General features: G+C 36.9%; 1 protein-coding gene across 1 annotated transcript in view; it reads right to left on the bottom strand.

Moving 5' to 3' along the window:
- Positions 1 to 18,699, bottom strand: part of adamts18 (ADAM metallopeptidase with thrombospondin type 1 motif, 18) — a 77,469-nt gene that overhangs the window by 22,214 nt on the left and 36,556 nt on the right. The window contains exons 12-16 of the mRNA XM_073836916.1: positions 17,822 to 17,970; positions 11,160 to 11,332; positions 8,128 to 8,258; positions 7,834 to 7,957; positions 5,330 to 5,577 (exon numbers count right to left, since the gene is read on the bottom strand). Coding sequence (XP_073693017.1) covers positions 5,330 to 5,577; positions 7,834 to 7,957; positions 8,128 to 8,258; positions 11,160 to 11,332; positions 17,822 to 17,970 — 825 coding nt within the window. The remainder of the gene's footprint in view (positions 1 to 5,329; positions 5,578 to 7,833; positions 7,958 to 8,127; positions 8,259 to 11,159; positions 11,333 to 17,821; positions 17,971 to 18,699) is intronic.

Consider the following 18,699-nt stretch of genomic DNA (forward strand, 5'->3'; position numbering starts at 1 on the left):
CTGTGGAGGAGAAGAGATGGTCATGGATTAGAAAAAACAATCAACCAACAGGTTTCTGTCTATCCAAGTATGCACTACTGTTCAACCGCTCTATATGTATAAGGGCTATTGTACAGAATTGAGTTGGAAACATCTTTAAAAAATGTTTTTTTAAACAAATTTTGTATGCATGCAAAGTGTATAATATCCAAGGTATACATTTGTCCTCTCCCCAAATTTTTCACTACCAAAACACAGTAATACATCGCTTAATAAGAAAGGTTACATTGACCTGTTAAGATTTTGCTTACATCTACCTTGTAAATATATTTTTGCTATTTTATTAAAAAGTTTTTAGAGGTAAATCAATAACAATTACAATTTCAACAATATTTTGAATGTGATTTATTAGATTTGTTGTATTTTGAAGCTATTTTTCTTTGTAAAAGGCAAAAAGTTGATCATACTGATTTCAAATTTAAGGATTCATTAGTTTAAATATACATTGAACCAAACAATTTAAATATATCATGTTTTAGTTGTAACTGCACACTTTCGGTAGTGACAATGTCTTGGTAGCGACATCACATTACAGAATTTTAACTCATACTAAAACACTACTAAAACATATTAAAATACTCAACATTTGCATAACTGTACTAAAATTGTATTTATTTCCTCCAAATAAAGAATTAAATGTTCCCTTTTGTCACTACTAAAACAATGATGACATGTTTCGGTCGTGACAATTTTAGATACTTTTGGGCCCAGCTCAAATGACTAAAACCATACTTTTAAACAGTAGTGGATATAAAACAAACAAAAATCAAACATTTGAAGACATAAATACATAAATGCTCTTTCGGAGCAAGTGCACAACAAAAACTCAAATTATTGCTTTAGTCTGACTAAAATTGAAATGTTAAAGTGCTTGCAAATGTGCTGATTGTCTTGTTAACGTTCTCATATTCCAGCAGGGGTAAAGGTGCCAGAATGTCTGCTGCTGTTTTGTGGCTGTAGCTCCAGAGGGACTGAGAGATGACACCACAGTGCTCCTAGTGACGCGGATCTGAAGGGAGGCTTGAATTAGATTGTCTATGTGTTTGAACTGAACCTTGTCAGCTTGGAAAACGGCACAAATGTACTAAACTGTGGGTTGTTTGAATCTGAATATTTTCATATAGTGGTGTATTAAGAGACTTTATGTCCCAGTAAGTTTTACATCGGTGTTTCTGTTTCAGTAGGCCTGTATGCTATAGCCTTGGTGCCTGTTCCTGGAGAAGATCTTTTAGACTAGACCACAGAGCAAGTTCAGCCAGTTCCTCACTAAATCTGTGCCCAAGGCCACTGAGGACAGCCTGAGGATAACTCTAATGGAGTGGAAAAGTCCTCCAACATGAAGAGGATCTTTGTTTTTACTCAGATTTTGCCACACAGGGATTTTCCTCAGACTATTTGTAATATAAAATGCAACGACACCAAATTCACTGGAACTGGTAAACCACCAAAGTATATGTAGAACATATATACAAGGCAGCTAAACAAGGATCAAACCTTAAGGGTCACTGGAGACTTGCAGCAGTGTTTACACAAGCCAACAGTAATTTCATGGCAGCCCAAATTCCTCTAAAGTAAGAGTGCAAACTTAAGTAGTGGATTAGTCAGATGCCACCCATCCTCTAATTACTATGGATTTACCCTCAGTTAATGTTTTGAACAGGAAGTGTGTGTGAAGATTATCCTTAAGTCAGTCACAATAAACACAGTAAACCAGTCTCAATGCTCTGTCAGATTATTAAGTTATCTAAAACCATCCAAAATCTTTTCTAGGTTCAATTTAGGTTCATGACTATATGTTTTACAATACGGATGAAGATGTATGAATTCATTTTTCTTGTTCAATGAGATGCAGGTGAACGTTGACACAGAACCACTAACTGAAGTAAGTCTCAAGTAAGTCCAGACCTGTAGTGGAGGAAAGAATATATCAACAGAACAGCAGAAGACATTGTGCGAATCAAACAAAGGCGGTTTTTGAAGGATGGCAGCTTTCCAGAGGAAGTAAAACACGTATATTGAAACACAGTGGCAAGTTAGCAAACTTTTTAACATACTGTATCTTGGCTCACTCTCTCTCTGAGTGTCCAGGCTGAATCTATCGCCCTGGAAGCGGTCCATGAGACCCTGCACGCTAGCCTGTTCAAAGCTGGTCCAGATTTACAGTTGGCACTGAACGCAGAGCAGCTATTCCAGAATCAGGCTCAGGAGGAGGTCTCTGATCCATCTGTGATCCGGCTAGCCATCTGACTATGGATACAACACATGGGGAAACTCTACCTCTTCTGATCCAGTGTCAAGACCAGCAAGAGTCCATTGCACCATGTCTGTCCACTGATATAGAAAGTCTAGAGTTTCAGTCTTAACACATGCAACAAGAATCACAATTTTGAACATCAATTCAACATGCAAAATGTGTTTTACATCCAAATACTGTAAAAGCAAGACTTCTTTTGTCTTGTGTTGCAATGAAAGCTTCATCTGATGTGCTTCTTGCTCTAGACGCCCGCTCTCTATCTTTCACTCCAGTCATTCTGAATAATGACGGAAAATCTGGGGTAATTACTAAACTCTGTTGAACAGGACTACTAGGACAGGTTCATTATCAAGCACTCCGAGTATAAGGTTACGACACAAAAATCCATCTGTTCCCTGGCTAGAAGTGTAGCAGTTCCTACCGTCATGAAGAAACGAGTGAATGAAAGAATGATGAATGGGAGCACGGATGCCACATCTAAACGAATCGTTCTGGACTGGCATGACCCTCTTAAGACGTGCCACAAGAATTTCAAACCCTAAAGAAATCCTCAAAAATTGTTTAAATCAGAAGCACGTCAAGTTTGAAAGGAACTCCTCTGTTATGTCTCATCTAGTGCCTCTCAATCCACATGGCTGAGCTGATTACAAGCTTTGGAACCATGTCAACGTTTACATTCACATTTCTCGAAATGCATTTTCCTAAGCGTTCAGACTTCAGTAAGGGTCTTGAAGTTGATACTTATCCATTTTCCATAGCAGGTTAAACTGAGAGATCCAGCCAAGCATAATTGACCAGCTGCTTCCCTCGAATTGCGACCCCCAAGCCTCTCTGATCTACTGAGTTCAATTGCAGAAATCTTAATCTTTTAATCTCTCTCTACCCTCCTCTTCTTCTTGAAATTACAGAGCATACTTAGAGAGATTAATGCCAACTCATCTGCAAATCAGACCTCTGCTGCCATCGCCCACCCTGGGGAAAATGTAATGAAGAGAGGGCATGTGGGCTGAAGGGGAATGCTGCATGCACGTAAAGCACAGGTTGAATATGGTGCAGATCAAAGGCCAGAAAATAAGATCAAAATTAAAGTGTATTAATGAAGCATGCCTAACTTTTGTACAACTTACACAACAACATTTGGAATAGTATCAAGTACAAATGAATTTTAACAGCTTGAAGTGTTGGTAACAAAAGAAATTTGGAAGCATGATATAATGGACCTGCATTTGTTTTAACTGGTAAGTGATAAAAGAAAGTCATCCAAACATGCCATCATGTTAATCTTTTTTTAGAGTTTACATTTTTATGGCGGTTCCAATAGAGATTTAAAAAAAAAATTCAGCAGCATAAATATTTAATTGTTTGGTGCTACACCATTATTCTTTATTTTATTCTTGTGTTGTCACAATCATAACTTAATTTTTTCTAGAGTTTGACATAACAAATGTTTTCTACTTGAAATATGTGACCTTGATATTGATATCTCAAGATCTAATTAATTTCCACTTGCCTCAATGTAGGCAAAGCTGTTGTCCTGGAACTTAAAGGGTTAGTTCACCCAAAAATGAAAATTCTGTTATTAATACTCATCCCCACATCGTTCCAAACCCGACCTTTGTTCATCTTCGAAACACAAATTAAGATATTTTTAATGAAATCCGAGTTGTTCTTTTTTTTTTCTTTGTGCACAAAATGTATTCTTGTACGTCTTAATAACATTACAGTGGAACCACTGTCACATGGACTATATATACATTTTATTTAAAAGGCGCCTTTCTAACACTCAAGGTCACCGTACAGGCATACATAAAAAAAAAATCGAGCTCTTTGGCTGTGTTTGGAGGAGGAGGAATGCTGCCTATGACCCCAAGAACACCATCCCCACCGTCAAACATGGAGGTGGAATTATGCTTTTTGAGATTATGCTTTGGGGGGTGTTTTTCTGCTAAGGGGACAGGACAACTGGGATGATGGACAGGTCATGTATGTCATGGATGTGTATTCCAGCATGACAATGACCCAAAACAAATGGCCAAGGCAACAAAGGAGTGGCTCGAGAAGAAGGTCCCGGAGTGGCCTAGCCAGTCTCCAGACATTACTCACATAGAAATTCTGTGGAGGTAGCTGAAGTTTGAGTTGCCAAACGTCAGCCTTGAAACCTTAATGACATGGAGAGGATCTGCAAAGAGGAGTGGGAAAAAATACCTCCTGAGATGTGTGCAAACCTGGTTGCCAACTACAAGAAACGTCTGACCTCTGTGATTGCCAACAAGGGTTTTGCCACCAAGTACTTAGTCATGTTTTGTCACTCATTAAAATGCAAATCAATTTATAACATTTTAAATGTGTTTTTTTGTTGTTGTTATTCTGTCTCTCACTGTTCAAATAAACCTATCATTAAAATTATAGACTTATCATTTCTTTGTCAGTGGGCAAACATTCAAAATCAGCAGGGGATCAAACAATTTTTCCCTCACTGTATATCAGACCACAGAACTGATCTACTGCAATTAAATGCAATGGCGATAAAAGGTTTAAATGATTCTTTTGAAATCGAATTATCTCTCTTATCCCTGCTTCAGATTTGTGCAGATATAAGAAGTGCCCTTACTATGACTTAACCTCAATGGTCATCTGAACCCTTTACCCATCACCCTTCATGTAAGCGTTGCCCTGTGCTGCCTATTAGCAAGAGGACACAGTGCAGCGAGTTCAAAGCTTAGTGCCATTCACATTGTCGCACTGTTTGATCTCGGATCTCTACATACTGAAGATGAAAGTCACAATGACCACGTCGGCTCTGGCCTGCAATTAATCCCAAACAGAGGCGTTAGTCTGCCCGTTCAACTCATTTGTATGCCTTCTCTTCTGTCTCTCTCTCTATCTTTCCCTCATTTGTTTCTCATCTCTCTCGCTCACCCACTGTCCCTCAGCCTTGTTTTCATCTGACCGAATGGCCACAGCACTCTTGCCAAGACCCTGTCATGGCTAATTCGCTAACAGGTGTCAGGCCGGACGGGGATGGGGGTGACTCACTTCAAAGAGCAGGGTCTCATTAGTGGGGCCTGCGGCGTACAAGGTCTCAGGCCGGTTGAAAGAGCGCTGATAGTTGAACGTAGTGCCAGCGAACTGGAACCTGCCAGGCCAGTCCACCGTCCAATCCCCCGTCAGGTAGTAGGTGCCAAGCTTTAGGCTGCGAACAGCCAGGTAGCTGGTAGAGATCTCTATCTCCTGCACCCTGATGCTCCTCGCTCCAGCAGGAACCATCACGACGGGGTAGTATTCTGAAGACAAGAGAAAAAAGGGAAAATAGCTTTGCCATGTCTGCTCACTTTTGCAGTTTCTGCATTTTTAAAGGCCAGAGGGAACAGGCATCTTTGAGCTGATGCATTATCACCTCCTTCAGTCGGAGGAGAGTGATGAGGTGCCAGACTGCAGAGCTCTTGCTGTGTAAGTGCTCTAAAAAATACATTGCAGTTTTCTGTGAAGTCTGAGGAGAGAGGTCTAAAGTGACAGACTTGCCTATACTGATTTTTTTCTCTTCTTTCATTTTTTATGATCTTTTTTATATTTTATTAAAGGCCACTAGTTCTCAAACTATTTTGATCAAATCAGTAGAATCAAATACCACCTAATTACCTCCAGTGTTCAATCCCCCCAAAAAAATGCAAATTCATGAAAGATTCAAAAGTCAGTAAGATTGTATTTAAGAAATACATTCTTAATTATGAAAGGATGTAATAAATTGATTAAAAGTGACCTTAAAGGTATTCTTTTTTTAAACAGTTAGTTCACTTCTAGAATAAAGATTTCCTGATAATTTACTTACCCCTATTTCATCCAAGATGTTTGTGTCTTTCTTTCTTCAGTCGAAAGAAATTAAGGTTTTTGAGGAAAACATTTCAGGATTTTTCTCCATATAGTGGACTTCAATGGGATCCAACGGGTTAAAGGTCCAAATTGTAGTTTCAAAGTAGGGGTGTGCGATATTGACAAAAAAATAATATCTAAACATTATTATAAATATAAAGTGTGTTCACAGCAGTGATATAAATTAATCTTTTCCAATTATTTTAAATAGATTTTTACATTTTAGGGGCATTTTTACTTTTACAAAGCCATTTTTTCTAAAACTGTGCATTATCTTTTGTCAAATTTTTTACTTGCATTATATCAGTCAATTAGACTAATAAACTTAATCAGTCAATTAGACTAATAAACATTTTTGGGCTGTTACCAGGCAAATGAAATCAGTATCAACAAAATTCATCTTACCAATGCAAAAAAAAAAAAACAGAAGCTGCATCTAAATTGGCATTTAGATGTAATTCATTTAACCTGTAGATACAAATGCATGAATGTTGTTTTGATATTTTAATTTAAACATAAAATACTGATATTTGAAAGTATTTAAAAAATGAAAAGTTGAAATTAAATTAAAAACGTGAAATTAAAACTGCCAGTAGGTGGCAGCAAGTCACTGTCAATAAGTGAGTCATTGTGATTGAACCGAATCATTTAAATGGTTGATTCATTCAGGAACAAAACAGCGTAATTTTTCTTAGAGACGCAAAATAGTGTTGTGACTGTGTTTGGAAATATTGTTGGCGAAATAGAGGAAAAACAGGCAATATGGTGTCTAAAACTTAAGTCTTGTTTATTGAACTGTTGTTTAAAATCAATATTACTTTGTAACCACAAATGTTTGTCTTGCACTAACTTAACCTCATCTTGCACTAGCTTGCATAACGTAGTCACACACTTGGTGGAAGTACCAACCCAGTGTTTACAAAGCAAACATGCAAAGAAAGTCAAACGCCCTTCACAAAAAAAAAAAAAAAAATATATATATATATATATATATATATATATATATATATATATTTTTTTTTTTTTTTTGTGAAGGGCGTTTGACTTTCTTTGCATGTTCGCTTTGTAAACATGAAACGATTTTGAACCTACATTTTTGAACTGAAGTACACAGACAACTAACCATGCGTGACTTTTTTTGATTACGTAATGCGTAATTGCAGGGCTGGTGCAAGACAGGCATTTGTTGTTAAAATAGTTATACATTTAAATTTTTTTAGAAAATGACAGATCGTTTTGCTAAGATCCCGGCTTGGATTGAATAGATCCCTTTGAAGCTTCATTGAAACTGCAGTTTGGATCTTTGGCTCCCACTGAAGTCAATATATGGAGAAAAATGTAATGTATTGTCTTCTTCAAATACCTTAATTTCTTTTCGACTGAAGAAAGAAAGACATGAACATTTGATGACATGGTGGTTTAGTAATTTATCAGGAAATTTTTAATTCTGGAAATTAACTGATCCTTTAACTTTCTATTGATCAACGAATCCTGAAAAAATGTAACACTGATAAAAATATGAACCACCTCAGGTGAGAACCTCTGCTTTAGGCATTTTATAGTGATTCCTTGCTTCTTTCACCTAAAGCCTGTTATTCTCTTCAAAATATTTTTTTTTTGTCAGAGAAGATCAGAAGGTATGAAAGATACATGCTCTACAAGAACCTTACCGTTGGCTCTGTGCTGGAGGGTGTACTGGCCACTGTAGAACTTGCAGGTGGAGTTGTCTCCTTTACACACTCCACAGGCATCCAAAGCGGCCTTTGATCCCAACACCTGGTCACAGCCCACCGGCTACACAGAAAAAGTTATTAAAACAAAATGTTTTAACTGACACATACACAGTTTAGCCCACTGGGCCTGATGAATATAACAAAACACATATGTCAGTCAGTTCTCATGTGAAAAACCAAAATCTGTGGTAAATGTGATGCCAGAAATATGACCATCGCCTCCTCACATACCTCACATATCCCATCAATGCACACGCCTCCTTTGTAGTCAGAGCAAGACGTCCCATCTTTGACTTTGCTGGACATAGCGAAGAAAAAATCAAAGTCCTCAGCAATGCAGTACAGCTTACAGATGTCCTCTTCTAGATAGGAGATAAATGGGGTCATTAGATCTTATAGCTTCAGAGTGATTTTATGTTAGATCTTCTGAAGCTGTGTACAGGTACCCTCAGCGTGCCGCTATGAAGTTTCATGCATGAGGACATATGGAGCAATAACCCTGTGAACATTTTTTTCAGACAAAATGCAGGTGGACTTTTATGTAAAATGGAAAACAATTCTTTGAAACACATGCACACAGCCCACAAACCCACCTCAGTTTGAGCTTGAGAATTGAATTGCTCTATTCAGCACAAACTGCTGTAAAATAAAATAAAACAAAATAAAAAATAACAATATAAATAAAAGCATCATTTATTCCAAGCAGACACAATGTAGATGTGTGCTATTGTCTAGTGCTAATTACTGGGCATGTTTAAGCTGTGTGTGGTTGGCCGTGAAGCAACTGGAAGGCTCACCCTGCTGTAGAGAACATACCCACAGAACACATGTTACACTAAAACTTAAAACTCTGTTACAAATGGGCCCATAAAGCTGGAATGCATAAGGGGCGACTCTATCCAACTCTCCTACTGAGAGAAAAATATGGGCCTATCAGAGATGCATCTGCATCCACACAGAGATCCAAGCTCATTCAAAACAGCAGCTCAGTATGAGCTGTTAGATTTAGATTTGTTTTTTTTTTAAAGGTCATAATTATTGTGCTTGTACAAACAATAGTAAACCTAATAATAAAAGCTCAATTTTGAGAAAAGGCCAAGTTGAACTTAACAACAGGACACGTCAGTGGTTTAATCCAATTTGATCTAACTCCAAAATCCCACTTAAACACGGATAAGCGCTTTGTAACACCTGTAGTAGCCATTGAAACACATGACCAATAGTTACTGGTTAGAGTACTGAACTCAATTCACCCCACTTAAACCCCTGGATACACCGATGAGGTCTTTTACTCTAGCAGGAGACAGTTTAGCATCTCTTCTCTTCGCTTTCTCATTATCTTTAAAAAAAAATCTGACTGGACAGTGCCCAATTGTTCCTATCTTTTCCCTTTTTCACTCCCAGTCCGCTAAATCATAAGAAAGCCCAAATACACAAACAGGGTTCTATTCAGGTCCAAACCTGCCTATGGGGTTGATCGGTGCACTGTGCTCACAGAACAAGTGGATACATGTTTTCAGTCCAAATCCATGCACAGCTTAGTCAACACACACATTAGGTGAGATGAATCGCTTGGGTGGAATATATTTGTTCTATGTAACAATCTCAATACATATTGCCAGAAACAAATGAGAATTTACTATTTAAAAACACACCTGTTTTTGCTGACTCAGATATCAGAGGGCATTAACAGCTAAGCAGGCAAGGTCTGAGATTAATGTTTTTAACAGTTTTGTTGTTAGTGATGTCAGACAAGGGTACATATACCGGTCAAAAGTTTGGAGGTCAGTAAGATTTATTTATTTATGTATTTTATTATTTTTTATTCTGCAACAATGCATTCAATTGACAGATTTTACACTATTAAAAAAGTTTTGTATTTCAACTAAATGCTGTTTTTTAATGTTCTATTCATCAAGAATACTGAAAAAAAAATATATTCCTGTTTCCACAAAAGTATTAAGCAGCACATGATTTTAACATGAATTATAATAGAAAATATATTAAATGATCACCAAATCAGCAAATTAATATGATTTCTGAAGCATCACATAACCCCGAAGACTGGAGTAATAGTTCAAAATTATATTAAAAATTAATATGATATTGAAAATTTATATATATATATGTGTGTGTGTGTGTGTGTGTGTGTGTGTGTGTGTGTGTGTGTGTGTGTGTGTACAACCCCCAAATCCTTTGAATGTTTATTTTAGTTTAGTTTAGTTTTATTTATTTATTTATTTATGAACTCATACACTACCTGTCAAAAGTTTTTGAACGTTAAGATTTTTTATGTTTTTTAAAGATGGCTCTTCTGCTTACCAAGCATTTAATTTAGCATTTATTTGATCCAAAATACAGCAGTAATATTGTAAAATATTTGTACTATTTAAAATAACTGCTTTCTATTTGAATATATTTTAAAATATAATTTATTCCTGTGATCAAAGCTAAATTTTCAGCATCATTACACCATTCTTCAGTGTCACATGATCCTTCAGACATCATTCTAATATGCTGATTTTCTGTTCAAGAAACATTTATTATTCTTATTATTGTTTAAAACAGTTGAGTACATTTTTCAGGATTATTTGATGAATAGAAAGATCCAAAGATAGCATTTATTTGAAACAAAAAGCTTTGGAAATAATTTATAGAAATTAATACTTTTATTTAGCAAGGACGCTTTAAATTGATCAAAAGTGATGAGAAAGACATTTATAATATTACAAAATAAATTATTTCTATTTCAGATAAATGCTGTTCTTCTGAACTTTCTCTTCATCGAATAAACCTGAAAAAAAAATCTACTCAGGTGTTTTCAACATAATAATGTTTTTGAGCAGAATATTAGAATGATTTATGAAGGTTCGTGTGACTGGGGTGATGCTAAAAATTCAGCTTTGAAATCACAGGAATAAATTACTTTTAAAATATATTCAAATAGAAAACAGATATTTAAAATTGTAAAAATATTTAATAATTGTACTGTTTTTGCTGTTTAGATCAAATAAATGCAGGCTTGGTGAGCAGAAGAGACTAAAAAAACATTTTAAATATTACTGTTCAAAAACTTTTGACTGGTGGTGTACATTTATTATACATTCTTTAAACAAAAAGTGTGAGTCTCGCTTGTCCAGTAAATGAAGACGCATGGGGATTTTGAACCCACAGCAGAGGTTTACTGTGCTCTCTTCCAGCTGTTAATGAGACATTTGCTTTTGTTCGTAATGAATGCACTAAGGCCCAAATATCTCCGATACCTTCCACTTTGGTGTATGGCTTCCATTTGTAGTACCATCCCCTGAAGGGTTTGCTGTTGTACTCGGCGCACTGCTGGGCTCTGAAGTCCACTCCGTTGGGCTGGCATGGCTTGGTGTTACACAGCTGGTGCAGTCGACCGGGGCCTTGGCAGAACTTGCCGTTGTGCTGTGGGCTTGGGTGAAACAACCAACAATTAGCACAAGCGAACATGGAAGCAAAGAGAGAGAGAGCGAGATGAAGAGAAGAAACAGATGTGCCTCAGCAAGCATTTAACATGCGAGAGGAATGACAGCCATTCGGTATTTTTTGGAAGAGGGGCTGCTGAGATGCATTACATATGATGTGCATTAGCATCTGCACTAAGGGAATGTCTTTGTGCGTTATCGGTGATGTGTCTGACTGAATCACATCTCAACTGACAGCTGTAAAAGATATAAAGTGTTTGGGATACAATTCCATTCATGACTTGGACTCGCCTGTGTTTTCAACAGCTATGATTTTTGAATAATAAACTTCAACGAGAACAAGACAACACGCAGCTGTGCTGATGTACTTTACACATTGTGTTATCTGAGTCGACTTGTTTGCAGCCAAATAGGAAAACTGGTTGAAAATGGTTTGTTTTTGATGGTCCCTAACGTGTTTTCCTAACTAGTTCGCGAACAAGCTGACCTTGATAAACAGTGATAGGCCGATACAGCAAAAAACAACCACCAAACTAACATAAACCTCCTTGGACCAACACAGAAGTTCATTCATTCATCTTTACTTCTCTGAAACCCAACTCTGGATTTCATAAAAGGTCAGCCCTCAGGCTCTGGACAATGTGTCCGAACCGTCACCCTGTCTTGCTGAGGCAGCTTGAGGCTGGAGAAGAGCGGTAGCCTCTCCCAATGCCACAGGAATGCCTCCAAGTGCCACATGAAGCACAGTCACCATCTTTCCTGAGGGAAAAGTGGTCCTGCAGCTCCTGTGACTGAGGCTGTAAGAGCGGAGGCATGCTTGCGGCATGGCTGCATGTTTTAAAGTGGAAGACTCTTGGGTACCCTCTTGTAGCCTAACCTCAAAGCAAAGGACTGCGCCATGGGCCTGTCAATGTGTGTGTGTGCCTGTGCACGTTCCTTTAGTCTCTGGCCTTTAGCTTTTTATTGCATGTTCACACTTGAGGTTAGGAAACCGCTCACAGAGAGGACAGATGAGCCTTACACGCGCTCTTAAAAATCACTCATCATCTTTATGCATACACAGTGATCAGAGAAAGCATGGGGGAAACACACATAGTGAGATAAATGAATTCATTTTCTTCTGAAAACTGACAACATAGTTCTGTTGTCTAGAACAGCCGTTTTCAAACTGTGAGTCTGCAGAGTGGGAATAACTGGGTCACTAGAACGGTGGTGTGTTCAGATGCACGTAAATTTGCATAGCGAGCGATTGAACAAATGACTCTAAAGAGTTGATTATTGTTTAAAAAGAACACGGTGTTACTGCTTTGATGAACCTTCATTGAATTAACTCAATAAATCCGTTAGAGCTGCTCACTTACTAAACTGCAAATTCCAGCATTTTTAAACTTTTGGTTTCATCCTCTGAAAGTTAGTGGGTTTTTGCTTAAAGGATTAGTTCAACTCTAGAATAAAAAAATTCTGATAATTCACTCACCCCTATGTCATCCAAGATATTTATGTCTTTCTTCCTTCAGTCAAAAAGAAATGAAGGTTTTTGAGGAAAACATTCCAGGATTCTTTCCCATATAGTGGACTTCAATGGGACCCAACAGGCTGAATGTTCAAATAGTGACCCTGGATCACAAAACCAGTCTTAAGTAGCACAGGTATATTTGTAGCAATAGCCAAAAATACATTGTATGGGGAAAAAAAATCCAAAAGAAATTAGGATATTAAGTAAAGACCATGTTACATGAAGATATTTCGTAAATTTCCTACCGTAAACATATAAAAACAAAATTTTTGATTAGTAATATGCATTGCTAAGGACAACTTGCACTATCAGATTCCAGATTTTCAAATACACTCTTAAAAATAAAGGTGCTTCACAATGCCATTCGTAGAATAACTTTTTTTGTTTAAATTGCTCCATAAAGAACTTTTAACATCTAAAGAACCTTTCTGTTTCACAAAAGGTTCTTTGTGGCAAAGAATGGTTCTTCAGATTATAAAAAGGTAAGAAAGAGATGCTTCTTTAAAGAACCTTTGACTGAATGGTTCTTTGTGGAACCAAAAATGGTTCTTCTATGGCATCGCTGTGAACAACCTTTTAAAGCACCTTTATTTTTCAGAGTGTAGTTGTATCTCGGCTCGTCTATTGTCCTAACAAAAAATACATCAATGGAAAGCTTATTTATTCAGCTTTCAGTATGAAACTCAATTTTTAAAAAAAAATGCCCCTTATGACTGGTTTTGTGGTCCATTTGTGGTTCTGTGGAATCAAGAAAATAAGGACATGAGGAATAAGGGTCTTATCTAGTGAAATGATTGACCATTTTCTAAAGAAAAAAAACATAATTTATATACTTTTTAACCACAAATGCTCATCTTGCACTGCTTGACCCTTTGAAGCTGCATTGAAATTGCAATTTGGACCGTAAACCCACTGAAGTCCACTACACTACGGAGAAAAATCCTGGAATGTTTTTTCTCAAAAACCTTAATTTCTATTTGACTGAAGAAATAAAGACATGAACATCTTAAATGACATGGGGGTGAGTAAATTATCAGGATATTTATTCTAGAAGTGAATTAATTCTTTAAATGCCTGAAATAAGGTCAGTGGTTAACACATGCTCAGCATATTTTTACATTTAGTTTTACATTCATCAGTAATACCCCACTCTGTATTTTTTACTTCTACATGTCTTGAAAAAAGCTGAACAGGAAAAGAACAGGCAAACTCATCTACTCACTACTAGTACACTTTTACAGCCTAGTTGTGTTTATACTCAGCTCCTTGCAAACTACTCTAACTAAAACATTCCCGCTTGTAAATTTTAAGTGAAGATCAAAAGATTTGTTGGAAACTAGCTGGTGACTTTAAAGTTGTGTCACAGTGGAGCAATTCGTTTATAGCCTACTTTAGTTCATAAAAGCTGTGTTAATTTGCTAAGATTATCTTCACTAAAACATACAAGAATCATAAACTTATGTTTAGCTTGTTTTCGCAATAATCCACATGCCAATGAAGAATCCTATTGGTTTTTGTTGAAGAAAGCAGAGTGATGTTAACTTCCAGGTTGCACTTTTGTTTTAACTAAAACATTTTTGATGGGTCTCAAAAAAGATTATACTTCTCTAGGTGGATTCTGGCATAAAAGAGTCTGGGAACCCTTGATCTATGGGTGTGTATAAACATATTGCTTTAGGAAATTATGCCTCACTTTTCAGGAGAAGTCAGTGAGATCAATGATAGTCTAACAATGCTGTCAGACGGCTGTTTGTGCACGTCTGCTTTTGTTTTTGGAGCAGGTTTTCAGGCTGATCCTATTAGAGCTTTAGCGACAGTGGGCCCATATGGTAGAGCACTTACAAAAACACTCAAAGCACAGACAGAGATTGAAAGAGGAGAGGCGGGGGAGAAAGCCAAGTGCATGTTTTCTGATTAGATGTTGAAACATCTGTGCCCAAATCAATTTTGTGCTACAAGCTTAACTTCACACAAGAGTTGCTGGCAAAAGGGACCATTATTCTCTTTTTCTCTTTGTCGACAAGACTTTGTAGCATTGTTTTCCAACTAGGGAACAGCAGTACTAAATGCAAACTTCAGAGGAAACAGGATCACCCTGATTGTCTACTTGCCTGAATCTCCACAAAACTCCCCACCTAGACCACATCCTCCTCTACCTCAGTCTCTCAATACATCTTCCATCTCTAAGACCCCCATCTTTAATCAAACCCTCATTATGCCCACATTGTTAGCCATTAGATATCCACTTTAAAGTCAAGTCATTAAAACAGAGCCTTCTGCATATAAATAAACAATACCAAACAATGATGCAATGAAATAAATCGTTTGTTTGTTAGGGGCTTTCCGAAGCCCTGAGGGTGATTGTACATGCGTCCTACTCTTTCAGCTTTGGCCTCTGGTAATGGCTTATTAATGCTACCCATACTCTGTTAGTTAACACTGTATCCTGTACGGTAAACAAACTTCACAAAGGCAATCCCATCAACAACCATCTACGCTGTTGCCAAAATATGCATTTCTCAAACACTCATAACAAAGACACAAACCTGTATCTGAATCTGCCCGCTGAGTATGAATAAAGTCATTTATTGATAAATGTTTTTTGAGTGAGATGACATCTGCCGCTGGCTTCAACAGCTGTCTCCTGAGGACCTTATACTGAAGTGATGAGTATGGGGATTCCCCTTGAACCTTACCGCCACAAACAGAAGACATACCAACACCTATTTCGCTGCAGGTGCTGTCTAAGAGCCGTAAGGGAAGATTGTCTATCAAAATGTCTCTTTTAAAACATTTCCGAGTGAAATGATACAGACAAAATGTTCTGATCAACACAAACTCTGTTTTTCATGTGGAATGCAGGCAGATGTTCATGGTTTGCACCTCATAAATATGTGCAAACAGCCGCTTAGTGAAAAGAGAAGTCTGTTACAATGATCTGACTGCAGTGTGAAAAGCAGCGATGTTGATTTATTTTTACTGATCCAGGAGAGGGGTGACTCTGGGAGTAAAAACAGAGAAAATGGAGGCTAACACCACCCCAAAAATCTCAGATTATAGAGCAAATTCTACCTTAAAAGCACCATAAGCCTCTCTCAGTGGATCAGACGCCACTGAGCAAATACAGACCAACAAAATCAAATCAGGACAAAAAAGAAAACATTGAAGCACTCACACTGAAAACTATGGAAGCCCGTTTCCGCCACTTAACAAAAAATATAAAAAGTAATTGCGACTTTTCATCTCGCAATTCTGACTTTTCTGACTTTTTTTCTCAGAACTGTGAGATATAAACACAATTGTGAGTAATGAAGTCAGAATTGCTAGATATAAAGTCAGAATAGCGGGATATAAACTCAAACTTATGAGAAAGAAATTCAGAATGTCGAGATATAACCTCGCAATTCTGACTTTTTTCTCGCAATTGCGACTTTGTATCTCGCAATTCTGACTTTTTTTCTCAGAATGTGAGATATAAAATCGCAATTGCGAATTATAATGTTATAATGTTTATTTCTTGAAATTCTGACTTCATAACTTGCAATTACGAGTTTATATCATGCAATTCTGACTTTATAAATCACAATTGTGTGCTATAAACTCTTTATTTCTCAGAATTGCAAGTTTATATCACGCAATTCTGACTTTATGACTCGCAATTGTGAGTTTATATCTAACATGTGTGTGTTTAAATCTAATGGGCTTCCATAGAAAACACATCATAGTCTGCCCACAAATAAGAGGAATTAAATCAAAAATTGTGAAGTAAAAATATTTTCATCCTTTCTTTTTTGAATTCAATACATGTATTCAGATCACTACAAAAGTTTCTATACAACATAATCTGCATTCCAAAACCGCTTTCTTGCAATAGAGTGGGAAACGCCTGCTCTTTCCTAGCAAAGTGCTTCCAAAAAGCAATCATTTTGCAGCATCTCTCCAAATGTTGTGCATCTAAGTATCTTCAAATCAATCTAATCTTTAAATCTACCTAAACACTTTGTATGAGATCACAATGGATAATACAGATCATATGTGTCCGATTTAACAAACACAATAATATTTGGGACTAGGTATTTCCAGGGCATCTTTGAAGTTCTCTACCTCAACTCACATCACTTTGAATAGTTTCTTTATTGCTTTCTTGCTTGCTTTCTTTCTTTCGTTCTTTCTTTCTTTACTGGAACTGTTCATGTCAGACGTGTTGGTCTGGCTGTCTAAGGCATTATAAGTATTTCCTATTCCAACAGAAATATGTTAAGATGCTCTAGACAGCCAAATGTTGATGAAGCACAATTCCATGTTCCATCAGCTTGACCAAACCACATGTAGAACCACCTGCGGTCTATAGAAACCCAATCTCAAATAAACCTGCCACCACATACAGAAAGGAAGCACCTGAACCTAAACGCACAAACACTCCATCTACTATTTGACAGACACTCAAATCTTGAACAATCCTGCTTTATATAATATACCTTAAATACAATTTCACTCTGGGTACAAGCATCTGCAATATGCATGCATTCAAATAAATAAATATATCTATTTATTCTTTCTAGTGCTAGAATGATTATGAACTATGATCGTCTGAGTACTCTCTAGATACACTGATCCTGTGCATTCTGAAACAGCAAACCCTGACATACCAGGATACACTTAATCCAAGATTACGCAGTGTGTCAAAGTTCAGGGGTAGCCTAAGAGTCGCAGTAGGTCAGTTGGTCAGGAAACTCAAGTGCGTCTACTATTCACTGCTAATCTACCATTCATGGCAGCGTTACGATGAAAAAATGGCACCTTTTACTGCAGTGATAGTTTTAATTAGCAATTAACTGAATTGAACCAATTCTTCAAATGCATAATAGATGGTTCATTCAACAAAATATAATAAAGTATCAATATCTTAGCATGAATGAGTCTGAAGAACAGTGTTTGATATCTTTGAGTTTTTGGTTACCTGGGGCTGTTGCAGGATCGCTCTCGATGCATGACTCCTCCACCACAGGTACGCGAACAGTCAGACCATTCGGACCAGCCTGACCACTGGCCATGCACTGCTCTAGGACCATGATCACCAAATTTGACACACTGTCCTTTCCGGCACCACTGCATTATGGGAAAAGAAAAAGAAAGAACATCTTACACTGATCAGTAATGTATGAAAGACTGTTTCTGCCTTTGATTTTTAATTTCTTTATTTCTCATATTGTGACGTTATACCTTGCAATGACGACCTTATATCTCACAATGTTATATTATATCTGACAATCTTATGATTATTACTGTTTCTCATAATAATTGATATTATTTCACAACTCTAACTTTATATATAAGTGTGGCTTTACTTCTTATGTTAGACACTTTTTATTCACATAGAAATGTTTAAAATGAAAACAGCCCAAATTAGTTTTGGCATGGTAGATGTGGAGACAGCTATGGAAGTCTGTTTCTGCCACTGAATAAAAATAAAGTTTACATCTCGCAATTCTGACATTTTTTACAGAATTGTGAGGTATAAACTCACAACTGCGAGTTATAAAGTCAGAATTGTGAGAATTTAAACTCGCAGCTCTGAGAAATGAAGTCAGAAATGCGTGATATAAATTTGCAATTGCAAGTTCTAAAGTCTGAATTGTGAGACAAACAATTCTGAGAAATAAAGATGCAATTCTGGCTTTTTTTTATTTTAGAATTGTGAGTTTATATCTCGCAATTATGACTTAATTATGAAATATAACATGCAATTGAGAGTCTAGTCAGAATGGTGAGATATAAACTCAACATATCAGTCTTTTTTCCCCTCAGAATTGAAATTTATAACTGGCAATTGCAAGT

The sequence above is a fragment of the Garra rufa genome, chromosome 3 (genome assembly GCF_049309525.1).
Source record: "Garra rufa chromosome 3, GarRuf1.0, whole genome shotgun sequence".
In the NCBI taxonomy this organism is placed as follows: Eukaryota; Metazoa; Chordata; class Actinopteri; order Cypriniformes; family Cyprinidae; genus Garra; species Garra rufa.